The sequence below is a fragment of the Hyla sarda genome, chromosome 6 (assembly GCF_029499605.1).
Source record: "Hyla sarda isolate aHylSar1 chromosome 6, aHylSar1.hap1, whole genome shotgun sequence".
NCBI classification, from domain to species: domain Eukaryota; kingdom Metazoa; phylum Chordata; class Amphibia; order Anura; family Hylidae; genus Hyla; species Hyla sarda.
Genome location: NC_079194.1, coordinates 36085658 through 36113195, shown reverse-complemented (window position 1 = coordinate 36113195; position 27538 = coordinate 36085658). Strand labels below are relative to the sequence as shown.

General features: G+C 45.1%; 1 protein-coding gene across 4 annotated transcripts in view; it reads right to left on the bottom strand.

Moving 5' to 3' along the window:
* Positions 1-27538, bottom strand: part of AKNAD1 (AKNA domain containing 1) — a 109451-nt gene that overhangs the window by 15260 nt on the left and 66653 nt on the right. For 3 of the 4 annotated variants that reach the window (XM_056523499.1, XM_056523501.1, XM_056523498.1), the window contains exons 5-10: positions 26943-27076; positions 13754-13886; positions 12257-12315; positions 9446-9539; positions 650-729; positions 278-372 (exon numbers count right to left, since the gene is read on the bottom strand). In XM_056523499.1, the coding sequence (XP_056379474.1) occupies positions 278-372; positions 650-729; positions 9446-9539; positions 12257-12315; positions 13754-13886; positions 26943-27076 (595 nt within the window). The remainder of the gene's footprint in view (positions 1-277; positions 373-649; positions 730-9445; positions 9540-12256; positions 12316-13753; positions 13887-26942; positions 27077-27538) is intronic. The other variant, XM_056523500.1, reaches the window with a different exon arrangement.

Here is a 27538-nt window from a genome sequence, read left to right as displayed (position 1 = left end):
TGTCTGTCTCAGGAACTGTCCAGAGCAGGAGAGGTTTGCTATGGGGATTTGCTCCTACTCTGGACAGTTCTTCAGACAGACAGAGATGGCAGCAGAGAGCACTGTTGTCAAACAGAAAAGAAAAACTCAACTTCAGCAGCTGATAAATACTGGGAGGATTAAGATTTTTTAATAGAAGTAATTTACAAATCTGTTTAACTTTCCTGAGCCAGTTGATATGAAAAAAATGTTTTTTTACTGGAATACCCCTTTAATGTGTAATATTTTTTAAACTTACGTGGACCTTTAGGTTTACAGACTCGATCACCAAGAATAAGAGGAACAAGTTCATTGGAGATCACTGAAGCTTCATTTCTGGTCAACTGGTTGATGCTGAAAAACAATATTTCTAATTTATCAAATTCATTAATTATTCCGGATTATAAAGAAAATCTCTCTATCTTCTTTTCATCTGTCCCTGCCTTTTGGGGTACCCACCTTCTTTATTGGATGCCCCCAACCAGGGTGGTGGTCCCTTCCCCACTAAAGTGTAGCAATATCAAAATAATAAAGCAATGTAAAAGTAGCTGGGTTGTTAACAGAGACAGCAGTGCAGTACAGAACCAGTAAGCAAAAAAAGTAGTTAGAGAACAAATATAAAGCAGCTTACCTATGTACAGTGCTGTGATCACTAAGTGCTGGGTCTAGCTCAAGCTCTTTGGTTCCAATAGAAATATCAGGGTCCAAATACTGACAATGGAAACAATAGAGCATAAGAAAATACAATTCTTTATGATTAAATAAATTACAGATTTTACGACATGGAAAAGGATAGCTGGCTGTAGTAGACAACACTAGTAAGGGGGCTTTCACACTACGATTGTAGTGTACGGTTGCTGTATCCGGTTGGGAGGGGCGAAAACCATCCGCTCCCGTATCACAGCCGGATATGGCCCGAACCCCATTCATTTCAATGAGCCGACCAGAGTCAAACGCTGACTCCGGTTGTCTCATTTTTCCCCGAATACGGTTTTCTGACCGGACCTAGAACCATGGTATACCACGGTTTTAGGTCCAGTCAGGAAACTGTATACGGGGCAACAATGAGACAACCGGAGTCAGCGTTTGACTCTGGTCGGCTCATTGAAATGAATGGGGTTCGGGCCATATCCGGCTGTGATACGGGAGCGGATGGTTTTCGCCCCTCCCAACCGGATACAGCAACCGTACACTACAATCGTAGTGTGAAAGCCCCCTTATGGGGGTTGTCTGGTGTATAAAATATTACTGATGAATTATGTTAATAGTCCCATCTATTATAGTGGAGGACTCAGCCCATTGATTTTAGCAGTAACTGTGTAATGTGCTGAGACGCTCGGCTGAGTAAAGTTACACATTAAAGAAGCACTCCAGGTTTGCTTTGTTTTTGTTTTGTCCCACAATCACCATCACTAGTCCTACACCACTATCTGTTTTATACCAGCACAGCTGCATCTATGGCCCTGATTTACTATTGTAAGCCCGACATGTTTTGACAGGTTGTGCGACAGACTCTGCCTCATTGCGACAGAATTCTGTCTGCCATTGGCCCTGATTTACTAAGAGTGGAGTTTTCTTTGTGGGTTTTAATTCACAATATTTTTTCCACTGTATTTAATAAGGTTTCCATACATTTTGCACTTTTCCCTACATTTTGCTTTTTACACACATGGAGGGAGATTTATCAAAACCTGTGCAGAGAAATAAAAGAAGTGATCTGATTGGTTGCTATGGGCAACTCAGCAACTTTTCTCTGCACAGGTTTTGATAAATCTCACACATGCTCTGATCTGTAGGTTTTTCCTCGGCTGAAATCCACCACATTTTCTGCGGAAACTTTAGTAAATATGTTGAGTTTTTGTGAAAATATTGGAGATAAGCCCCTTTCTCAGCGGCCACCCCTCCTTTCTCAGTGACCATGCCCCTTTTCGGGTTTTCACAGTAAAATTGGTCGAGGTTTTTTTTTATTTATTTTTCCTGGCGCAATGACACAGAATTCTGGCGCAATGCGCCAGAATCTGTTGCAAAACCCGACAAAACATGTCGGGTTTACTATAGCAAATCAGGGCCAATGGGGGAGATTTATCAAAACCTGTGCAGAGGAAAAGTTGCCCAGTTGCCCATAGCAACCAATCAGATCACCGCTTTCATTTTTCACAAGGCCTCTGCAAAATGAAAGTAGCAATCTGATTGGTTGCTATGGGCAACTCAGCAACTTTTCCTCTGCACAGGTTTTGATAAATCTCCCCCAATGTGTTTTGCTACTGTAACTGGGTCTTGTGATAATCAGTCTGACCTACAGAAAATGACAGCCCCTAATGTGTCAAAGGAATGGGTCAGTCCTGGGTCAGCTGACTTTGTGTAAACTCAAGGATGACATCATCAGAGCAAGTCCATACTATTCTCCTGAGGGATGTTCTGTAATCGCTGAAATAGATTTGTTATCACAAAAGAGGAAAGTACGGAGCACTGACCGGTTAAGATGCAGTAGAAATCTTTATTTTCCCTTACGCCCTAACCACCAGCACAAGCGGTGTGTTCTGCCCCATTGAAGCTGGCAGGACTGTGGAATTTTTAATTCCGCCCAAGCAATTACATTTTAATTAACTCCCCCATAAAAGGCTTCCTCCCACAGGCCACATTGCTTTTTTTTCTGTCCTGTGCGGACAGCAGGACGGTGCAGGCTCTGCGGTTTTTTACTGAGCCTACATGGATTTTTCCCCCCTTTTTTCTCTAGGGTTTTTTTTTTCTCATGTATCTTTTGCAGCTTTGCAGCTCTGTGATTTCAGTCTTGCCATCTCCTATGCCCTGCTCACCGGGCAGCACCGATGCCTGTGTGTCCTCAGAGCAGTGGAGTTGCGTGTATGTCTCGGGTGCGCTGTGCACCACCTATCTTTGCGGGCAGTATTCCTTCCCTCTCCCCAGTATAGGCGTCATCGCCTTACCTTTCTGTGCGGTTGGTCCCGGCGTGTTCGGCGATGCCGCGGACCAGAAGTGCGTCATCTGATGACTTCCAGTCCGGCATCTGCACTTCTTAACACGCTGTTTAAATTAATTTCTTTCTTCCTTCAGTTTAGGCTGACTCTCTATGCCTCTTCCAGTGTTTTGGGAGGGGCACAACTCTAAAATTTTATAAGGTTATATTTTGCCTCTCCAGGATTTATGTCAGATCCTGTGGGGGCGGGGCTTATTTTGGAATTTTCCGCCCCCTCCTCTATTTAAAGCGGGTCCTCCATGCAGCAGGCCTCTTGCTGCCTTGCTGCTGGAGTGAATTGCAAATATTTAACATTGTGTTCTATATTGCAGTTTCTGCGATATTCTCTTAGGTAGTTTCTTTGCAGTTATATGCATTCTGCATTTTTTTGTTGCTATTTGCTTCTAAAAAAAAATTATCTTCCAGAATGTCTACTCCCCCTATTGGTGAGTCTTATACTGGGAGCCACAAAGCTACATCAAAGAGAAGACATCTCACCTGTGTGGAGTGCGGTACCCCCCCTTCCAGACTCCTATGAATTGAATAGGTGTCCGGGGTGCTGGCCACCCCCTAATCCTGCAGAACCCACCATCCAGGATATGTTTGTGTGGATGAAAGAATTCATGGGAAACTCCATCAATGAATTGAAGACCATTTTTTCTACAAAGAGGCCTAGAATTTCCTCTAGTCCCACTTCCGTTCCTGAAGAGTCACTTATGTCTGTGGATGCACGATCTGAACAGTCCATGGAAGAAATAGTGCTACCATCTCTCTTTCTGGTGGATAAAACATAAAGACTACTTTGGTCCATCCGGTCAAGGGATCAGGATGTTGACCAAGGGGAAGCCTCAATGTCCACCTCTAGAGGGCCGTGGGCCTTCAAAGTGGCGAATCCCTCTGAAAACTAATGGTTTCCGAATGGAAACACCCTGATAAACCTCCTGTCTTCACTAGGAGGTTCAAGTTAATGTATCCTCTTCCAGGAAAAAAAAACGGAGTCCTGACTCCCACCTCCTAAGGTGGATATGGCAGTTACCAAACTATCCAAAAGGGTTTTGGTTCCGGCTGATGATGGAAGCAATCTTCAGGATCCCCTAGACAGGAAGGTGGACTCTTTACTTAGACGCTGCTATTCGTCAGCTTCTGCGAATGTGGCTATAGCAACATCTGAGGTCGCTGATTTCGCTAAAGATCGAGTTCTCTGTGTACAATCAGATATCGAAGGGAATGTTCCCAGAGAAGAAATTCTGGACTCATTCAAGACCCTCCTCCTTAGTCTGGACTTTCCCTGCGAGGCGTCCCAACAGCACCTTAGATTGGCCGCGAAGTCCATGGCTCTTGCCTCTGCTAGCAGGCGCCCCTTATGGCTCTGCCCCTGGATGGCGGATAACTCCTCTACGTTTAATCTATCTGGTCTTCCTTTTGAACCCAGTCGACTCTTCGGTTCTGAGCTAGACCGAATTATGTAGGGCTTTGCCGATTAAAAAGGCAAATGCCTTCCTGTACAGAATCTTCGCGGCTGAGGTAGAGGAAGGGGTGGTAGAAACCAGGCCCCTTCTAGATCTCAGAAGCGCCAATCCAACCAAAAACATGGTGGGGGACGCGGTCGTGGTAAAGACTGCAAATCTGATCTTTGACTCTCCCGTAGTCTCCACCCACGATTCCCCTCCCCCTTGCCTTCCAAGTCCTCAGGTGGAAAGTCTATCCACCGATTCCCCTCGCTTAAGTTCATTTCTAAGTACCTGGATCCAGGAGATCCAGGATCCTTGGGTCTTAAAAGTAGTCAGGTCAGGCTACAGAATAGAGTATATGTCTCCCCCCCCTTCAAGAAAATTTGTGTTGACAAAGCTGTTACCCCAACCAAAACAATCTGTTCTAGAAGAGTCTGTTCTTCAATATATAGAAAAACATGCTCTAGAAGAGGTTCCTCCCCATCAAAAGGGGACAGGGGTCTACTCCCCTATTTTCCTAGTCCCAAAGCCGTCAGGGGACTGGCACACTATTATCAACCTCCGTTTCCTGAACCGTTTCATAAAGAAAAGACAGTTGAGAATGGAAACCATCCAGTCAGTCACCAGCATCCTGGACCCTCAAGATCTTATGGTCACCATCGACCTGAAGGATGCCTACCTTCATTTTCCTATTCATTCTTGAGGGTTGCTTTCACCATAAAGGGTGTGGCAAAGCATCTCCAGTTTGCTGTTCTGCCTTTCGGCATTACTTCTGCTCCCCACACTTTTACAAAGGTTATGGCTCCAGTTGTCGCTGCTCTCAGACTAAAAGGTCTAGAGATCATTCCTTATCTGGACGACTGGCTTCTAAAAGCCTCTACTCCAGAGGTTTTACAGTCTCATCTTCATCTGGATCTAGATTTTCTCCAGTGTCTGGGCTGGATCATAAATTGGGAAAAGTCAGAGATTATTCCTTCCACCACTAGGAAGTTCCTGGGCTTTATAGTCAATTCCTCCCAAATGACCTTATCTCTGACTCCAGAGAGGAACGGTCGAGTAGTAAGAGCTGCAGAGTTCTTGAGGAGTCCTCGCAAGGTCTCCATCCGAACTCTGATGAAGATGTTGGGTCACATGTCAGCATCTGCAGAGGCAGTTCCCTGGGCCCTATGGAATCTCTGACCACTTCAAGATCAAGTCTTGTCTATCTGGAATCGCAACCCCAAGGGGTTGACAAAAGATACACCCTGTCTCCCGAAGTCCGAGCATCCCTCAAATGGTGGAGGGATCTGACAAATGGGAAGTCCTTCATTCAACCTCGTTGGATCATTTTGACCACGGATGCCTCCCTTCTGGGCTTGGGAGCCCATATGGATGAGAATCCTGTTCAGGGTACTTGGACCCCTCAGAAGAGACTTCTCTCTTCCAACATGAGAGAATTGAGAGCAGTTTGATTAGTTCTCCTCCATTTTGCACCCCTTATTCTAAGGAAAGCAATAAGAGTTTGGTCAGACAACACCACGGTGGTGTCTTAGATCAACAAACAGGGGGGCACAAAGTCGCAAGCACTCCTCAAGGAGTCCGGACTAATTCTCTCCTGGGCAGAGACCAACTTAACTCACCTTTCAGCGATCCACATCAAGGGGGATCTCAACACAGTAGCAGATCATCTAAGTCGCGGCCTTCCAGTCCAGGCGAATGGTCCCTCAACAAAGAAGTTTTCAAGAAGATAACGCTACGGTGGGGAGTGCCAGAGATAGATCTCATGGCAACTCATCTGAACGCCAAAGTGAGCAGGTTTTGCTCTCTTTACAAAGAGGACAATCCGGTGGCGATAGACGCTCTGTCCATCCCATGGAGGTTCAGGCTGGCCTACATTTTCCCTCCTCTTTCCATGATACCGAAGGTATTGATGAAAGTCAGGCAAAACCAGGCCTCAGTGATTGCCATCATACCATTCTGGCCCAAGAGGTCCTGGTTCACCCAGCTCATGAGGATGAGTCAAGTGTGCTATTGGAGTCTTCCCCCCGTGCAGAACATGGTGTCTACAACACAGGCTCCTGCCTAGATCTGAGGAGACTCAATCTGACAGCCTGGAGATTGACAGGACCCTACTAGATAGTGGGCTTCCTCTAGAGGTTTTGAGAACCATTGCTCACTCTAGAGCACAGTCAACAAACAAAGTTTATTCCAGGATAAAACGGATCTTTCATCAGTGGTGTACTATGAAAGAAGTAGTAGCCTCAGATCCTCCTTTCTGCATTACTACGTTTTCTCCAGGATGGCCTTGACAAGGGTCTAAGCCCATCCACTCTAAAGGTTCAAGTTTCAGCACTCTCTGCCTCCTCAGGCAGATCTTTGTCACAAGAGCCCCTAATCAGAAGATTCCTTAGGGGAGCTGAAAGACTTAAACCTACAGTTCTCAGACCTATTCCCAGATGGGATTTATCTACTGTTCTTAAGAGGTTATGCTCTCCCCCCTTTGAACCTCTGGAAGAAGTTGACTTTAGGTATTTATCCCTTAAAGTCACCTTTTTATTGGCCATAACCTCAGCCAAAAGGATTGGTGAACTTTAGGCCCTTTCGGCTTTTGAGCCTTACACACTCTTTCTCCAGGACTGTTGAGATATTTGCCTACCTTTGTTCCTAATATCCCAACTTTCTCCAACACCAATCAAGTCATATCTCTTCCAGTTCTGTGTCCTAATCCATCCTCTCCCGATGAAATTGCGGATCATACTCTGGACATCTCAAGAATCCTCATAATCTACATCTCAAGAACTGGAGAATTCAGAAGATCCGAACACCTTCTTCTTTCCTTTTCTGGGAAGAACAAAGGTCTTAAAGCCTCTAAACCCTCTCTGAGTAGATGGATTAAAGAGGCAATCCGGGAGGCCTTTGTAGCCCAGGAGTTGACTCCTCCTGCTTTTGTTACTGCCCATTCTACCCGGGCAGTATCTACCTCTTTTGCTGAGAGAAAATCTGTTCCTCTGGAACAAATCTGTGCTGCTGCCTCATGGGGCACCCATAACACTTTTGTTAGTCATTACAGGGTTAATGCCAAACATTCGGAAGAGTTGGCCTTTGGGCAATCCATCCTAAGTGCCGCTCTTGCTAAGTACCCACTTGTGCTGCTGGTTAGGACGTAAGGGAAGCGTTAATTTTTTACGGAAATTTGTTTTCCCTTAGTCCTAACAGCAGCACACAAATTTCCCACCCTTATTTTGTTTTTTCTTTGTTACTTGTTATTCAGCAATGTGGCCTGTGGGAGGAGGCCTTTTATTGGGGAGTTAATTAAAATGTAATTGCTTGGCTGGAATTAAAAATTCCTCCATCCTGCCAGCTTCACAGGGGCAATACACCCCACTTGTGCTGCTGTTAGGACTAAGGGAAAACAAATTTACGTTAAAAGCGAACGCTTCTTTCACAGGAACATCTTTTGTGGGGGAGCGGACTGCTGGGCAGACTTTGGGGCAACGGACCGTATCACGCGTTAGCGCTTCTTCAGGCCCTATCTGCGGGGGAGCGGACTGCTGGACAGACTTTGGGGCAACAGACAGTGTCACGCGTTAGCGCTTCTTCAGACCCTATCTTTAGGTAGGGCCTGAAAAAGTGCTAACGCGTTATACGGTCCATTGCCCGAAAGTCTTCCCAGCAGTCCGCTCCCCCCGCACAACATGTTCCTGTGAAAGAAAATAAAGATTTCTACTGCATCTTAACCCGGTCAGTGCTCCGTACTTTCCTCTTTTGTGATAACATTCTATTGCCTACTAGGCGTAGTAGCACTATTTACCGGCAGGTTACGGAACTACAGCAAAGAGGCGTCATACTACATATTACAGGTTATGTTGTCCGAGTATAATATGGATTGGTGCGGCGATTAGCTTTCTTCTCAAGATAGCTGTAATAGATTTGATCATTTACATGCAGCAATACAATTGTAGTAAAAATAGAAGCTCAGTCTAATTTACGGATTCTATAAATGTTGCAGCAGAATGATCTTCTATTCATGTTATCCTAAGTCGACCGAATTGAGATATAAATAAGTACCGTATATAGTCGAGTATAAGCCGACCCGAATACAAGCCGAGGCCCCTAATTTCACCCCAGAAACCCAGGAAAAGTTATTGACTCGACTATAAGCCTAGGGTGGGAAATACATCATCCCCCATGTCATCATCCAGACCCCCGTCATCATCCAGACCCCCGTCATCATCCAGACCCCCGTCATCATCGAGACCCCCGTCATCATCGAGACCCCCGTCACCATCCAGATCCCGGCACCATCCCCCCCCCCCCCTTCATCATCACCCCCTGTCAATACCTTCATCAGTGGTCCTCAACCTGCGGACCTCCAGATGTTGCAAAACTACAACATCCAGCATGCCCAGACAGCCATCGGCTGTCCGGGCATGCTGGGAGTTGTAGTTTTGAAACCTCTGGAGGTCCGCAGGTTGAAGACCACTGCAGCCTTCGTCCTCATCCAAATACCCCCCCCCTTTTGTTTTCTACTCACCTCCCCTCGGTGGGAAGGAAGGGTGAGCCCGCCCGGGCCATCTATGCTGCAAAGACCGTCCGGTGGGGAGGGTTAGTCATTCCGGGCTGTTCATTTTCACTGGGGGGCCCTCTTCTCCACACCCCGGACTAGTGATATTGCCTTGACAACGACGCAGAGGGACACACATGAAAAAGGACAGCCCGGAACGACTAACCCTCCTGACCAGACGGTCCCTGCAGCATAGATGGCCCGGACCAGCTCACCCTTCCTTCCCACCGAGGGGAGGTGAGTAGAAAACTAAAGGGGGGGTCTGGATGATGATGAAGGCCACAGTGGTCTTCAACCTGTGGACCTCCAGAGGTTTCAAAACTACAACACCCAGCATACTGGAAGTTGTATTTTTGCAACATCTGGAGGTCCGCAGGTTGAAGACCACTGAGAAGGGATTAACAGGCGGAGAGTTCAATCGAGTATAAGCCGAGGGGGGCGTTTAATTCACATATTTACCAGCTGGTGTAGCCTATCGATTGCTGCTTTCTCCTCTTTCTCCACGGGTGAGTCTTGTATCTGTGTCTCTGACACTGTTATAATATTTGGAGACCTAAAAATATATTTCTAGTGAGTTTTTGTGGTATATATTTGCATCAACAAAACCCTATAGGACCTTAAAGAGATTATCCAACATAAGGTGATTTTAGTACGTACCTGGCAGACAGTAATGGACATGCTCAGGAAGGATCTGCGCTTGTCTTGGGGCTAAATGGCTATGTTGTGAGATTACCATAACACTGTGGCTAGCTTTTTGTGAACTGGTATTTCCTGTTGGCATTCGTTCTCTTAAACTACAAATCCCATGATTCCTTATTTGTAAGTGTGAGGTAACTTTTCTCCCTCCCACACATCAGCCACCTCACCTATTGAAACACACCTATGTTTTCTGACCAGGGTGCCTCCAGCTGTTACAAAATTGCAAAACCACTATGATACACAGGTACAGACTCTATATTTTGAACTACACTAACTTTACAGCCCCGGTAGCATAGTATAATAAAAATAAAATCCCGGATTACCTTTTTAACCTTAGATTATGGGTTGTTCAGGGTCAAAAATCTAAACTAGTGTTTTCCTACCAGGGTGCCTCCAGCTGTTGCAAAACTTTTACTTCCAGCATGCCTGGGCATGATGGGAGTTGTAGTTTTGCAACAGCTGGAGGCACCATGGTTGGGAAACACTGATCTTAACCAACATGAATTGCTATATGCAGGTCAAGGGCTTGTCAGGTATTCTTGGTTATACAGTAATTACTTCTCTTAGTAATACATAATGGGGGAGATTTATCAAAATCTGGTGCAGTTGCCCATAGCAACCAATCAGATTTCCTCTTTCATTTAAAAAAAAAAAGGCCTCTGAAAATTGAAAGAAGCGATCTGATTGGTTGCTATGGGCAACTGCAACACTTTTCCTCTGCACAGGTTTTGATAAATCTCCCTAATTATGTCTTTATTCCTCTTTGTACTGTATTCATGGAAACTTTCGAGGACACTTGGATTATCTTTATGATATTTTATGTTCTTTCATTTGGTGTTATCATTTTACCTATAATATGTTTTTTTTTATATATCCTTTGGGAGTTTGTTTCACTCTGTATAGCCAGTGTAGGTATAATTAACCCTGTGTTTACTTGTGTGGTCATAAGGTATAGTCTTTTTATTTCACTTTTTTCTCTATTTTTGTTTATCGCTAACATTTTTCTGCACTTGGCATTTGACAAAATGGCATTTATTTCATCTGAACACCCTCAAACTCTAAATTCTAACTATTGAGGGGATAACTTATATATAGAACAATTTTATGTTTATTCTTTTATTTCAACGATTTATTTCATTACATTTTCTTCACTTATTTTTTCTCCCACAAGGACCTTTATTTTTAAAGGGAACCCAGTTTTATTCTAAATATATGGTAGTGTTTTGTAGGGTAAAATAAGGTTTCTTATTGTGTCCAGATTTCCTCCCGAACGTCTGCAATACTGCAGAAAATGATTGTTCAAAATATTCCATGCCGTATGCTAATGAACCTCAAGTAGTCATTGGGGTGTGCTGCATTCCCAAGTAGTCCCCGTGCTCCGGGCTGTAATCCCTCCTACTTATGATAGACCGGCCTGACACGGCAAACGTCACCGCCCTGCTCCCTGAAGTCTCACCATAGCCCAGAAGCCGCTTCATACCCAGGGAGATCGCTGCTTTTGGGCCTCTGCAAGACTTCAGGGAGCAGAGCAGTACCTGTGTAGGTGAGTTTACAGCCCTGAGAGCAGTGACTACTAATGCCGAACATCCCGAGGACTTCTAAAGTCTTATTGGTATAACACGGAACCTTAGGAGGACATCCAGATCTGATAAGGTAACCTTATTTTACTATACAACATGCAATCCTCTTAGTCGGCAAGGACCCAGAACAGTCCCTATTAGACTCTCCCCCACGATATTAATGCACCTGCAGAGTCAGGATAAGCCGTACTAGTGGTATTTAAGGGGTACTCCACTGCTCAGCGTTTAGAACAAACTGTTCCGAACGCTGGAGCTGGTGCCGGGAGCTTGTGACGTCATAGCCCCGACCCTCCTGAAAACATGCCCTGCCCCCTCAATGCAAGTCTATGGAAGTCAACTGATGTCATGCCCCCTCCCATAGACTTGCATTGAGCGGGCGGGGTGTGACTTCATGAGGGGGCGTGGCTATGATGTCACGAGCTCCCGGCGACGGCCCCAGCGTTTGGAACAGTTTGTTCCAAATGCTGAGCAGCGGAGTACCCCTTCTTATCTTCCATGTGTAACAATAGATGGTGCTCAGGAATGAAACCCAGCAATAGAACAAACTCGTGATCAGAAAGAACGTCGCCCACTGGCAGAACACACCCGTCCATGTTACATCTGTCCACCTCCCTGCTGTATGTGAATCTGTCAAGCTCAATAAAGCAAGTGCGTGCCAGGTGAGTGCGCCAAAGTTCTTTATGATCACACATACAGTATAGATAACATGTTGCCACCAGTTATATAGGGTTGATCCTGGTGACATATTTAATCAAAACTATGGCCCAGATTTATCCAACTGCGTGAGAGAAAAACTGGAGAGATTTTCCCACAACAGCCAATCACAGCTCAGCTAACAGCTCTGGTAAAGTGAAACCTGAGCTGTGATTGGCTGTTGTGGGAAAATCTCTCCACTTTTTCTCTCACACATTTTGATAAATCTGAGCCTATGTATCATGTAAAATTACAAAAAATGTTTTGCCTCATTCTCAATATTTGTATCCGGACTTACCATGATTCTACTTTGTCGGTGTTGCTGTTTATTACCAGTTCGTGGACATTCTTGTCTTCCTATACATAAGACACAAGTCAATACATCCCATGGTCAGGAGCTTGAACATAGCTTTGTTGCTATGTAATGCTTTAAATTATATAATTAAATCACCAAAAACACAGCCAAAGGAGGAGGAGCACAAAGGGGAGGAGCCAAGAGGAGAGGACACAAGGGGGAGAAACCAAGAGGAGAGAAAACAAGGGGGAGGGGCCATGAGGAGAGGACACAAGGGGGAGAAACCAAGAGGGGAGAAAAAAAGGGGGAGGAGCCAGGAGGAGAGGACACAATTGGGAGAAACCAAGAGGAGAGGAAACAAGGGGGAGGAGCCAAGAAAAGAGGACCAAAAGAGGGAAGAGCAAGGAGCAGAGGATACAAGGGGGAGGGGCCAGGAGGAGAGCACACAAGGGGGAGAAACCAAGAGGAGAGGAAACAAGGGGGAGGGGCCAGGAGGAGAGGACACAAGGGGGAGAAACCAAGAGGAGAGGAAACAAGGGGGAGGGGCCAGGAGGAGAGCACACAAGGGGGAGAAACCAAGAGGAGAGGAAACAAGGGGGAGGAGCCAGGAGGAGAGGACACAAGGCGGAGAAACCAAGAGGAGAGGACATAAGGGGTAGGAGCCAAGAAAAGAGGGCAAAAGAGGGAAGAGCAAGGAGCAGAGGATACAAGGGGGAGGGGCCAGGAGGAGAGGACACAAGGGGGAGAAACCAAGAGGAGAGGACACAAGGGGTAGGAGCCAAGAGAAGAGGACAAAAGAGGAAAGAGCAAGGAGCAGAGGATACAAGGGTGAGGGGCCAGGAGGAGAGGACACAAGGCTGTGGGGCCAGGAAGAGAGGACACAAGGGTGAGGGGCCTGGAGAAGTGGACATAAGGCAGAGGAGCTAGGAGAAGAGGATACAAGAGGAGGAGCCAGAAGGAAAGGGAACAAGGTAGAAGAGCCAGGAGAAGAGGAACAAGGAAAAGGAGCAAGGAGAAGTGGACACAAGAGGGAGGAGCCAGAAGAAGAAGAAACAAGGGGAGGGGAGGGGCCAGGAGAAGCGGACACACGGGGAAGAGTCTGGAGGAGAGGACACAAGAGGGAGGAGCCATGAGAAGAGGAAGCAAGGTGGAAGGGTCAGGAGAAGAGGACATATGGGGAAAGAGCCAGGAAAAGAGGACACAAGAAAGAGGAGAAAGGAGAAGAGGGACACAAGGAAGAGGACACAGGAGAAGAGGCCACAAGTGGAAGGAGACAGGAGAAGAGGACACAAGGGGGAGGAGACAGGAGCAGAGGACACAAGGGGGAGGAGCCAGGAGAAGAGGACACAAGGTGGAAGGTTCTAACCAGATAACGCCTCCACCTTTTTTGTGTAAGCTCCTGCTTACATTTACTCTATTGTGCTTTACACGATAATTATTAGGCCCTTATTAAATGTTCATAACAGCAGGACTATATATTCCCAATAACAATGTGTTCACCTCTGTGTTAAGAAGAGCTTTTCCTGAAAGGGTCGTAGACACGGGCTCATGCTTATTTTCCTCGCTGTTTTTGATTTGTTCTTGTATATCTTCCAATAACATGCCCAGTCTGAATACCTTTCCCTCCACCTCCCTAGAACAAACCATAATTTATACTTAATAAATAAATAGGAATTAAAAAAACTAAATAAATGTCTAAGATACTCTTAACTGACTCCCAGCACTGCACATATTAGGTAGATATATAGGTCAGACATATTGCTGACCTGGTTTAGGGTATGGCCACATAGGATGGATATACTGCAGATTTTCTATCCAGTTTTGAAGGTGGAAAAATTGCAGCATTTCTGCAAAGAAAAAGACGGTGCAGATTTACCACTGTGGTATTTCCCTAAGGCTAAGTTTCCATTTGGTTTTTTCTCTGGCAGTTTTTGGAGTACTGCCACTGCAGTTTTTGAGCCAAAGCCAGAAGTGTATTCAAAAGAAATGGGAAATATAAAGGAAGAACTTAAACTTCTCCTCCCTTATGGATCCACTTCTGACTTTGGCTCAAAAACTGCTGTGGCAGTTTTCCAAAAACTGCCAGAAAAAAAACAAGTGGAAACTTAGCCTAATAACTCTGGAAAAAATAAAGCAAATGGGTTTAAATTCTGCAATTACAGCTTTTTGCCACAGTCCCATGGGTAATCGGTATCCAAATCTGCAACAATAATGTAATGTCCGTTTATTTGTTTTTGTATTTTTCTGTTTAGGTTTGTATTCACACACTAGTTTGTTCAGAACAGTTTGCTATTCTACCTGGATAGGAAATAGTTAATGCTATGAACGAATGAGAACTCGGGTGCGGTTATTTAACCAGAGTTCTCCTGCATTCTGGTGCTGGTTATTGTGCAATAAACTTTCAAGTCTGCTTGAGCATTTATCTTGTATTTATATGAGTTTTAGCCATGGTTAAATAGTCTTGTTCTTTGTAGATTTTAGTCTGTGTTACATTTGTCGGTTTTAGGATTTGTATATCCTTTTTGTTATGTATCTGTTCACACTTTGTCTGAGTCTTGCTTGTTACCTGTGCTCTGTATGTTATATTCCTGTTCTGGAGTCTATACAGACTCATCCGGTTCTAGTCTAGTGTTTCATGTATTATATTTCTGTTTCCTACTGGGTCAGCATCTTGTCCACGTGGTGGAGTGTGTCTGCTGGCCTGTAGCCTATTTGGTTTTATTATTAATGTCTACTCCTTTTGTGGAGTGGGGTGTCCAGTTTGTTTGTTCTGTGTCCCAGTGTGAACAGTGTCCTATATTTATATCCTGTTTGGTTGATCTGATCTTTATCCTTTGCATTTGTACCTGTTTGTGAACAGTTTCCTATGTTTCCTTATTCAGTTTGCCTGTTTACATTCTGCCCTGTTAGTATTTGTATCCTGTTTGGTATATCTGGTTGTCTAGTATTTTTCTGTTTTGTCCTGTGACCGACTATGTATATGTGTGTTTACTCTACTGCACTTTAGCGCAGTAAGGGACCGGCGCACCCAGTTGTCGATATTTAGTTAGTTTAGGATGGAGGGGAAAGTAGGCAGGGAGAGATGTTTTGGGGTCAGTTTAGGGCTCACTCTCCCTATCCCCTGGTCGGTCCTTGACAAATACATTTCAGATTTATTGCAAATGTTTCTTATTTTTGTCCATGGGAAAAATCCTGCAGCAATTCATATTTAAATTTACACTGCAGGTCAATTTCTGTGCAGATAAGATCCGTTATCATTTCATCCACTTTGCTGGTACTAAAATATTCTAAAATGTACTAAAATGGGCACTGGCAGAATCCAAACTTTTTATATGTTGTACGTTTTGGCAAAACATCAACCTTTCTAATATACTTCATTAAAAATGTTATCTCCTTTTTAAAGAAATCATGGCTTATAAAAAATAAAAAAAAGCTACGGGTCACCATATTATCCAGAACATAATCCTGTCTGGTTGCAGCACCATCTTTGTCCCAGCTGAAGCACAAGCCAGGACAAAGTCCAGGAAATGAGGGTGGGACTAGCACTCCTCTGTACTCACTCCTGTCCTATCAGACTGCAGCATGAAAACAGAGAGTAGGGGATTACAGAGCAGCCTGCAGTGATTGGATGAAGAGACCAAGCACAGCAGACTGAGGGAGGAAGTGAATGCATGGTGAGTGAGGGCAGGCTCAGTGCTTGCCTCGGACACGCCACTTCCTGAGCAGAGGGATTTGTGAGTTAAATACAGCAGCTAGACATATAAAAAAAAGACACGTAAAGCATCTGCATGACCTAGTTAGTAACATATAGAAGTATTATTTATTTTCTGTGATATGACAGGTAGGTTTTATAGAGCATTTTCTTTTACTATGCATTTCACACGCTAGTAGATGTTTTTCAATAAGTTTGCTTCCTTTCGCTAAGCAGAAGTGTGACTCCGCAGTGTGACTAGTTGTAGACCCGAGCCAGGAGCAGTGGTCCATAATTACTACCCTGTATGGTCTATCCCCTATCCCCTTTGGATAGGGGATAAGATGTCTGATCATGGGGGTACCGCCACTGGGGACCCCTGCGATCTCCCTGCTGCACCCAGCATTTGTTTAGAAGCTCGTGACGTCACAGCTGCGCCCCGCTCGTGATGTCACGGACACGCTCCCTCAATGCAAGTCTATGGGAGGGGGCGTGACTCCCATAGAATTGCATTGAGGGGGTGTAGCCGTGACGTCACAAGCCTCCCAACCAGTCATCCGGCACGAAACGAAGTTCACTCTGCGCATCGGTTGTCTGGGATGCAGCCAAGATCCCCCAGCGGCGGGACCCCCGCGATCAGAAATCTTATCCCCCTATCCTTAGGATAGGGATAAGATGTCTAGGGACGGAGTACCCCTTTAAGGCCAGAATAGTCCAGACACAGTATGTGTCAGACAATAAGGTGTTTATGAGGTGGTGGCAGAAACCTGGATATGTTTATAACTGGACAGAAAATGGTTGTAGAGCCGATCCAGGAGCCGTGGTCAATGATTACTACCCTGGATGGTCTCTGGTTATAAGCGGTGTACCACTAGTTTCATGGTTCAGACTACTGTTATTTAACTCATTCACAAATTATATGGTGTAGGTTATTAATATAATGGTTTCTGCTTTTGCTGATGACTATGTAATGTAGTAAGAGTAAGAAGTAATGGAAGATGTCCATAAGTTACAAGATGAGTAGCGCATAGTCTGGGGATCCACTTGGCGTGTCCATAAATGAAGAGTAATGTAGTAAGTAATTACAGTGCATGCACCTTATGTAGTAAGAGGCTAAGGCTGAGATCACATCAGAGTTTTTCATTTCCGTTACTCAGTTCTGTTAAAGAATTTGAAAAACTAAAATGAAAAATTAAGTTAAGACATTCATTCCTATGGGTGATTTTTCATCTCCGCTATCCTCAGTTATCATCACTTTCACTTAAAGGGGTACTCCGCTTTTCAGCATTTGGAACAAACTGTTCTGAACGCTGGAGCCAGTGCCGGGAGCTCGTAACGTCATATCACCACCCCCTCATGACGTCACACCCCGCCCCCTCAATGCAAGTCTATGGGAGGGGGCGTGACAGCTGTCACGCCCCCTCCCATAGACTTGCATTGAGGGGACGGGGTGTGACATCATGAGGGGGCGGGGATATGATGTCACGAGCTCCCGGCGCTGGCTCCAGCGTTCTGACCAGTTTGTTCCAAATGCTGAGCAGCGGAGTACCCCTTTAATTTCTATTATTTTTAACGTAAAATGCACATATTTTTTTTCCTTCAGAAATAACGTACGTTAGTAATTTATCATTGAAGTCTAATCTCCGTTAGCCTCCATTATTTTTACATCTGTTATTACTACTGAATATACAACCTACAAACAAGTCTGCACCCTGTATCCCAAATATAACCTCAAAGAATAAATATACGCAACTGGTATCAAAAAAATCTTAACTTTATTAAATAAAAGTTAAAGGGGTACTCCGGTGGAAAACTTTTTTTTTTTTAATCAACTGGTGCCAGAATGTTAAACAGATTTGTATATTACTTCAATTAAAAAATCTTAATACGTTCAGTACTTATTAGCTGCTGAATACTACAGAGGAAATTGCTACAGAGGAGCTCTCATGGTGACATCACGAGCACAGTGCTCTCTGCTGACATCTCTGTCCATTTTAAGAACTGTCCAGAGTAGGAGAAAATCCCCAGAGAAAACATATGCTGCTCTGGACAGTTCCTAAAAATGAACAGAGATGTCAGCAGAGAGCACTGTGGTCATGATGTCAGCAGAGAGCTCTGTGTTCCAAAAAGAAAAGAAATTCCTCTGTAGTTTTCAGCAGCTAATAAGTACTGGAAGGAATAAGATTTTTTAATAGAAGTAATTTACAAATCTGTTTAACTTTTTGGCACCAGTTGATTTAAAAAAAAAGTTTTCCACCGGAGCACCCCTTTAAGGACTCCCAGACAAAGCGGGCGAAACGCGTTGGAGTGTGAGATGGGGGAACGCTGGAGTAGGCCACGCTACCTTATTTTGGTCAGTTTTGTGCTGCTATAATGCAGCACTCCATATCTGTGCTGTACTATTATGTGATTGTATAGTGACTTGCTGGATATAGATTACTAACCTACATAGCGCTGCTGTGCACCTTATTTATGTGTATTGAATATAAATAGTGGATACTTTCATTAAATGGCACTGAATGGGTGCAAGCCGCATGTGTAATCTCATATATATCTATGTTTACCAGCTTTGTCATTCATAAATTATATTCTATTTGCACTGATATATATATATTTACTATCTACTCAGTGTTCCCCCACTGCGCTATTTTTAATCTTGTCTGAGTGTTATGTGTTTTTTATGGGGGTTTATTTCTTGTCATAATTGTGTATATTTAATAAAGTTAAAGGAGTAGTCCAGTGGTGACCCAGTGGTGAACAACTTATCCCCTATCCTAAGGATAGGGGATAAGTTTGAGATCGCGGGGGGTCCGACCGCTGGGGCCCCCTGCGATCTCTCTGTACGGAGCCCCGACAGACCACGGGAAGGGGGCGTGTCGACCTCCGCACGAAGCAGCGGCCGACACGCCCCCTCAATACAACTCTATGGCAGAGTTGAAGCGCTGCCTTCGGCAATCTCCGGCTCTGCCATAGAGATGTATTGAGGGGGCGTGTCGGCCGCTGCTTCGTGCGGGGGTCGACTCCCGCTATCTGAGTGGAGAGCCGGGGCCCTGTACAGAGAGATCGCAGGGGCCCCAGCGGTCGGACCCCCCGCGATCTCAAACTTATCCCCTATCCTTAGGATAGGGGATAAGTTTTTCACCACTGGACTACCCCTTTAAGATTTTTTTCATACCACTTGCGTATATTTATTCTTTGAGGTTATATTTGGGATACAGGGTGCAGACTTGTTTATAGGTTGTATATTATTTGATTGTCTTTACCCCAATTTCTTATTTTTTGCTTATTATTTTTTGTATTTCGTGGCCTTCTTTATGCTGGTTTATGTTATTAATACTGAGCATGCTCAAAAAAAATAAAATAAATGGAAATACCGTATATACTCAAGTATTAACCGACCCGAATATGAGCCGAGGCCCCTAATTTCACCCCAAAAACCCAGGAAAAGTTATTGACTCGACTATAAGCCTAGGGTGGGAAATACATCATCCCCCCATGTCATCATCCAGACCCCCCGTCATCATTACCCCCCCCCACCCTTCATCATAACCGCCTGTCAATCCCTTCATCAGTGGTCTTCAACCTGCGGACCTCCAGATGTTGCAAAACTACAACTCCCAGGATGCCCGGACAGCCATCAGATGTCCGGGCATGCTGGGAGTTGTAGTTTTGAAACCTCTGGAGGTCCGCAGTTTGAAGACTACTGCGGCCTTCGTCATCATCCAGACGCCCCCCCCCCTTTAGTTTTCTACTCACCTCCCCTCGGCGGGAAGTTAGGGTGAGCTGGTCCGGGCCATCTATGCTGCAGGGACCGTCCGGTGGGGAGGGTTAGTCGTTCCGGGCTGTACATTTTCACCGGGAGGCCCTCTTCTCCGCGCTCAAGGCCCGGCCCCGGACTAGTGACGTTGCCTTGACAATGACGCACAGGGAGGTTCATGCACGTCCCTGTGCGTTGTCGTCAAGGCAACGTCACTAGTCCGGGGCCGGGCCTGGAGCACGGAGAAGAGGGCCCCCTGGGTGAAAATGGACAGCCCGGAACGACTAACCCTCCCCACCGGACGGTCCCTGCAGCATAGATGGCCCGGACCAGCTCACCCTTCCTTCCCACCGAGGGGAGGTGAGTAGAAAACTAAAGGGGGGTCTGGATGATGACGAAGGCCGCAGTGGTCTTCAACCTGCGGACCTCCAGAGGTTTCAAAACTACAACTCCCAGCATGCCCGGACAGCCGTTGGCTGTCCGGGCATGCTGGGAGTTGTAGTTTTGCAACATCTGGAGGTCCGCAGGTTGAAGACCACTGAGAAGGGATTGACAGGTGCAGAGTTCGCTCGAGTATAAGCTGAGGGGGGTGTTTTCAGCACGAAAAATCGTGCTGAAAAACTCGGCTTATACACGAGTATATATATATATATATATATATATATATATATATATATATATATATATATATAGATAGAGATATATATATATATATATATATATATATATATATATATATATATATATACAGTAGTTAAAAAAAATAACAGACATTAACGGTGATAAACTGATGTTTTTATTGGATGGTAACAGATGTTATCATTCCGTTATTTTATATTGAATTTTTACAAAATCTTTTAACCCCTTCCCGCAGAATGTCATATATAAACGCCGGGTTGTGCAGTGCGTTCGCGCATCCCGGCGTTTATAAATGACATGCAGTTAACCCGGCGATGCGCAGCATCGCACGGGTTAACTGGCAGAAGTCCCGCTGTTTCCAGCAGGGGACAACTTCTGCTTCACCCCCAGGACCATCAATTGATGGTCCTGGTCAGCGATCACTGTGATTGGTCCCTGTGGACCAATCACAGTGATCTGGGGTGAAGGTTCAGATCCCCCGCACTGCCCGCCCCTGGAAGTCGGGCAGAACGGGGGACGAAGGCTGCGGGGGCTCGCGGGGACCTGCGGCATTCGGGGGGAACACGTGGGGACCGGCGGACTTACCTGATTCAGCGGCGGGACCGAGGAGCAGCGCGGGACCGGCCACGTGGACGAGCAGCGACGGGTAAGTATGTAGTCCTCAGAAGATCTTCACTGCTGCTTCTAGGAGTCTGAAAACTACAACTCCCAGCATGCCTAGACAGCCTTTGGCTGTCTGGGCATGCTGGGAGTTGTAGTTTTGCAACATCTGGAGGGCCTCAGTTTGGAGACCATTGTATAATGGTCTCCAATCTGTGCTCTTCCAGCTGTTGCAAAACTACAACTGCCAGCATGCACTGACTGTCCAGGTTAGGGAACACTGAGTTAGAAACAGACAATGTTTCCCAACCAGTGTGTCTCCAGTTGTTGCAAAACTACAACTCCCAGCATGCCCAGACAGCTGAAGGGCATGCTGGGAGTTGTAGTTCGGCAACAGCTGGAGACACACTGGTTGGGAAACATTGTTTCTAACTCAGTGTTTCCTAACCTGTGTGCCTCCAGCTGTTGCAAAACTATAACTCCCAGCATGCACTAAAAGACCATGCATGCTGGGAGTTGTAGTTTTGCAACATCTGGAGGGCCCCAGTTTGGAGACCATTGTATAATGGTCTCCAATCTGTGCTCTTCCAGCTGTTGCAAAACTACAACTCCCAGTATGCACTGACTGTCCAGGCATGCTGGGAGTTTTAGTTCAGCAACATCTGGCCCTTCAGATGTTGCCGAACTACAACTCCCAGCATGCCCTTCAGCTGTCTGGGCATGCTGGGAGTTGTAGTTTTGCAACAACTGGAGACACACTGGTTGGGAAACATTGTCTGTTTCTAACTCAGTGTTCCCTAACCTGTGTGCCTCCAGCTGTTGCAAAACTATGACTCCCAGCATGCACTAACAGACCATGCATGCTGGGAGTTGTGGTTTTGCAACAGCTGATGCAAGCCCCCCCCCTCCCCCCCCCCCCCCCCCCGCCACGCCACCCCCGTGAATGTACAGGGTACATTCACGTGGGCGAGGCTTTTACAGTGGGTTTCTCGCATCTTGAGATGCAGCAAATTTTGCGCTGGGAAACTCGCTGTAATCCCCCGCCCATGTGACTGTACCCTAAAAACACTACACTACACTAACACAAAATAAAATAAAAAGTTAAAAACACTACATATACACATACCCCTACACAGCCCCCCTCCCCCAATAAGAACGTACGGTACACCACTGTTTCCAAAGCAGAGCCTCCAGCTGTTGAAAAACAACAACTCCCAGTATTGTCGGACAGCCGTTGACTGTCCAGGCATGCTGGGAGTTTTGCAACAGCTGGAGGCACCCTGTTTGGGAATCACTGGCGTAGAATACCCCTATGTCCACCCCTATGCAAATCCCTAATTTAGGCCTCAAATGCACATGGCGCTCTCACTTCGGAGCCCTGTCGTATTTCAGGGCAACAGTTTAGGGCGACATATGGGGTATCGCTGTACTCGGGAGAAATTGCGTTACAAGGTTTGGGGGGCTTTTTCTTCTTTAACCCTTCATGAAAAGGAAATGTTGGGGTCTACACCAGAATGTTAGTGTAAAATATTTTTATTTTTTACACTAACATGCTGATGTTGCCCTATACTTTACATTTTCACAAGAGGTAAAAGGGAAAAAGCCCCCCAAAATTTGTAATGCAATTTCTCCCGACTACAGAGATACCCCATATGTGAGCGCAAAGTGCTCTGGGGGCGCACAACAAGGCCCAGAAGGGAGAGCGCACCATGTACATTTGAGGTGATTTGCACAGGGGTGGCTGATTGTTACAGCGGTTTTGACAAACGCAAAAAAAACAAAACCCCACATGTGACCCCATTTCGGAAACGACACCCCTCACGGAATGTAATGAGGGGTGCAGTGAGAATTTACCCCCCACAGGTGTCTGACGGATCTTTGGAACAGTGGTCCATGAAAATGAAAACTTGTACAGCCCACTGTTCCAAAGATCTGTCAGACACCAGTGGGGGGCAAATGCTCACTGTACCCCTTGTTACGTTCCTCAAGGGGTCTAGTTTCCAAAATGGTATGCCATGTGTGTTTTTTTTTGCTGTTCTGGCACCTTAGGGGCTTCCTAAATGCGACATGCCCCCCGAGCAAAATTTGCTCTCAAAAAGCCAAATATGACTCCTTCTCTTCTGAGCATTGTAGTTCGCCCATAGTGCACTTCAGGTCAACTTATGGGGTACCTCCATACTCAGAAGAGATGGGGTTACAAATATTGGGGGGTATTTCCTGCTATTGACCCTTGGAAAAATGTGAAATTTGGGGGGAAACACACATTTTAGTGAAAAAAAATTTTTTTTTTTACATATGCAAAAGTCGTGAAACACCTGTGGGGTATTAAGGCTCACTTTATTCCTTGTTACATTCCTCAAGGGGTCTAGTTTCCAAAATGGTATGCCATGTGGGTATTTTTTGCTGTTCTGGCACCATAGGGGCTTCCTAAATGCGACATGCCCCCCGAGCAAAATTTGCTCTCAAAAAGCCAAATATGACTCCTTCTCTTCTGAGCATTGTAGTTCACCCATAGTGCACTTCAGGTCAACTTATGGGGTACCTCCATACTCAGAAGAGAAGGGGTTACAAATATTGGGGGGTATTTCCTGCTATTGACCCTTGGAAAAATGTGAAATTTGGGGGGAAACACACATTTTAGTGAAAAATTTTTTTTTTTTTTACATATGCAAAAGTCGTGAAACACCTGTGGGGTATTAAGGCTCACTTTATTCCTTGTTACATTCCTCAAGGGGTCTAGTTTCCAAAATGGTATGCCATGTGAGGGTTTTTTGCTGTTCTGGCACCATAAGGGCTTCCTAAATGCAACATGCCCCCAAAAACCATTTCAGAAAAACGTACTCTCCAAAATCCCCTTATCGCTCTTTCCCTTCTGAGCCCTCTACTGTGCCCGCCGAACACTTTACATAGACATATGAGGTATGTGCTTACTCGAGAGAAATTGGGCTACAAATATAAGTATACATTTTCTCCTTTTACCCCTTGTAAAAATTTAAAAATTGGGTCTACAAGAACATGCGAGTGTAAAAAATGAAGATTGTGAATTTTCTCCTTCACTTTGCTTCTATTCCTGTGAAACACCTAAAGGGTTAAAATGATGACGGAATGTCATTTTGAATACTTTGGGGGGTGCAGTTTTTATAATGGGGTCTTTTGTGGGGTATTTCTAATATGAAGACCCTTCAAATTCACTTCAAACCTGAACTGGTCCCTGAAAAATAGTCAGTTTGAAAATTTTGTGAAAAATTGGAAAATTGCTGCTGAACTTTGAAGCCCTCTGGTGTCTTCCAAAAGTAAAAACTCGTCACTTTTATGATGCCGACATAAAGTAGACATATTGTATATGTGAATAAAAAATTTTTTTATTTGTAATATACATTTTCCTTACAAGCAGAGAGCTTCAAAGTTAGAAAAATGCAAAATTTTCTAATTTTTCATCAAATTTTAGGATTTTTCACAAGGAAAGGGTGCAAGTTACCACAAAAATTTACCACCATGTTAGAGTAGAATATGTCACGAAAAAACAATCTCAGAATCAGAATGATAACTAAAAGCATTCCAGAGTTATTAATGTTTAAAGTGACAGTGGTCAGATGTGCAAAAAACGCTCTGGTCCTTAAGGCCAAAATGGGCTTGGTCCTGAACGGGTTAATATAACGGACCATTGACTTCTGTTAACATCAGTTTCCGATCTGTTAAAAATTACCTCCGTTATCTGACAATAATCAGCATTTTATAACGGATTTGCCTAATGCTCATGTGAACATAGCCTAAAGCTGGAAGTGAAGAATCTGAGGATACAGAGATTGTAGTTGATGTAGTGTATAAATAGACCAAGGCAAGTCTACTGCTTCGTAATGTAATACTAGTGCACAAAAAGTCCTTAATTCCAATGCTGGAATGACAGCCGTTTCTGTTATACAATGTGAGCACTGATGGATGCTTTCACATAAACTTTAAAGGGGTATTCCAGGCAAAAAACTTTTTTTTATATATCAACTGGCTCCGGAAAGTTAAACAGATTTGTAAATTACTTCTATTAAAAAATCTTAATCCTTCCAATAGTTATTAGCTTCTGAAGTTTTCTGTCTAACTGCTCAATGATGATGTCACGTCCCGGGAGCTGTGCATGATGGGAGAATATCCCTTGCATGATGGGAAAATATCCACATAGGAGCTGGATAGCTCCCGGGACGTGAGTCATCAGAAAGCAGTTAGACAGAAAACAGCAACTCAACTTCAGAAGCTAATAACTATTGGAAGGATTAAGATTTTTTAATAGAAGTAATTTACAAATCTGTTTAACTTTCTGGAGCCAGTTGATATATAAAAAAAAGTTTTTGCCTGGAATACCCCTTTAATAGAACACATTATTAGATTTAAAGAGAATCTGACACCCTGTTCAGCCACACTAAACTCAATATACTGGGTTATAGTACGGATGAACAGCTTTACAAAGAGGGGTCACTTACTTAAAGGGGTATTCCAGGAGAAAAATGTTTTTATATCAACTGGCTCCAGAAATGTAAACAGATTTGTAAATTACTTCTATTAAAAAATGTGATCCTTCCAGTAGTTATCAGCTGCTGAAGTTGAGTTGTTCTTTTCTTTCTGACAACAGTGCTCTCTGCTGACACATCTGCTTGTCTAAGGAACTGTCTGAAACATTAGAGGTTTGCTATGGGGATTTGCTCCTACTCTGCATAGTTCCTGAGACAGACACAGGTGTCAGCAGAGAGCACTGTTGTCAGACAGAAAATAAAAACTCAACTTCAGCAGCTGATAACTACTGGAAGGATTAAGATTTTTTTTTAATAGAAGTAATTTACAAACCTGTTTAACTTTCTGGAGCCAGTTGATATTAAAAAAAAAAAAAAAACTTTTTCCTGGAATACCTCTTTAAATCCATTCCTGAGTTATGGCACGATAATGTAACAGCTGCATTGTGCAGCTCTGTGCAATGGAGGCAGGGAGCCGGCTCACCCAGCTCTTCTGCCTCCTCTATGTTCTCCGTCTGGCCCACCCCCAGCATTAAAGGGGTAGTCCAGTGGTGGAAAACTTATCCCCTATCCTAAGGATAGGGGATAAGTTTGAGATCGCGGGGGGTCCGACCGCTGGGGCCCCCTGCGATCTCTCTGTACGGGGGCCAGGCTCTCCAGCCAGATAGCGGGTGTCGACCTCCACACGAAGCAGCGGCCGACACGCCCCCTCAATACATCTCCATGGCAGAGCCGGAGATTGCCGAAGGCAGCGCTTCAACTCTGCCATAGAGTTGTATTGAGGGGGGGTGTCGGACGCCGCTTCGTGCGGAGATCGACACGCCCCCTTCCCGCGGGCTGTCGGGGCTCCGTACAGGAGATCGCAGGGGGCCCCAGCGGTCGGACCCCCCGCGATCTCAAACTTGTCCCCTATCCTTAGGATAGGGGATAAATTGTTCACCACTGGTTCCCCACTGGACTACTCCTTTAATATGCTAATAAGGCCATGGTTGAGCACTCTGTTCTCTGCAATCTCACCTGCAGCTTTAATTTGCATATTAATGAAGGGGGCGGGCCGGATGGGCAATACGGAGGAGGCAGAGGAGTCTTATCTAGAATATGCAGCTCACTTCTAAGGTGTAATTTTATAAGGCAGAAAAAGCTTAAAGAATAATGGCATTACCACAAGAGGGCACTATTTCCGATTCTGGGAGGTGTCGTTTTGTAACAGCTGGAGGCACACTGTTTGGGAAACACTGGTCTAACCCCATGGGTCCATCGGTGCACCCCCGATCAGAGCACCCTTTATGTTAGAGCAAGAAAAGCTGAGTAAAAAAGCAGGACTTCTGAGGAAAAAGGAGTAAATCCCAGCAGGACTCCTAAAAGAGACAATAAGAGTCCTGGTGACCCCGCCCACATACAGTAATTGGCAGCTCTTCCTGTTTGTGTACATAGAAGGCCGTCAATCATGCTGTGTGGGCGGGGCAATAAATATTATACTGAACAGGAAAACATAAACCTTACCTCTCTATATCAAAGTCTCCTACTGTTTGGCTTCCCGTCCTGTAGACTTGAAGCTGCAGAATGCGATGCTTCTCCTTAGTAGACAGGTAGTCAATTTCCAAGGTTTCTAAGCAGGACTTGAGGTTATGGAAAACCTACAGAAAAGGTAAAACAGTCAGAACCCTATGGTGATCTGAGCAGAAGTGTATGAGATCTGGGTGCGGAGGTTGCAATACAAATATCAAAATGAATGTACATTAAGGCTGGGTTCACACTGCGGAATCTCTGGGCAGAATTTCTACCGGAGATCAAGCAGGTGGCACTAGGACCGCACGGACTGCATTGCCGTCCCCATAGATGTCAATGCATTTCTGAGCAGATATCCCAAAATATCCACCCAGAAATGCATTGCCGTCTCTGGGGACGGCAATGCACTCCGTGTGGTCCTAGTGCTGCCGGCTCGATCTCAGGCAGAAATTCTGCCCAGAGATTCCGCAGTGTGAACCCAGCCTAAGGCTCGGTTCACACTAAGGAATTTCCGCCTGCAATTCCGCTTTGAAATTGCAGGCAGAAATTCCGTTTACTAAAATGTACAGTGTAGTGAATGGGTTTCAGTT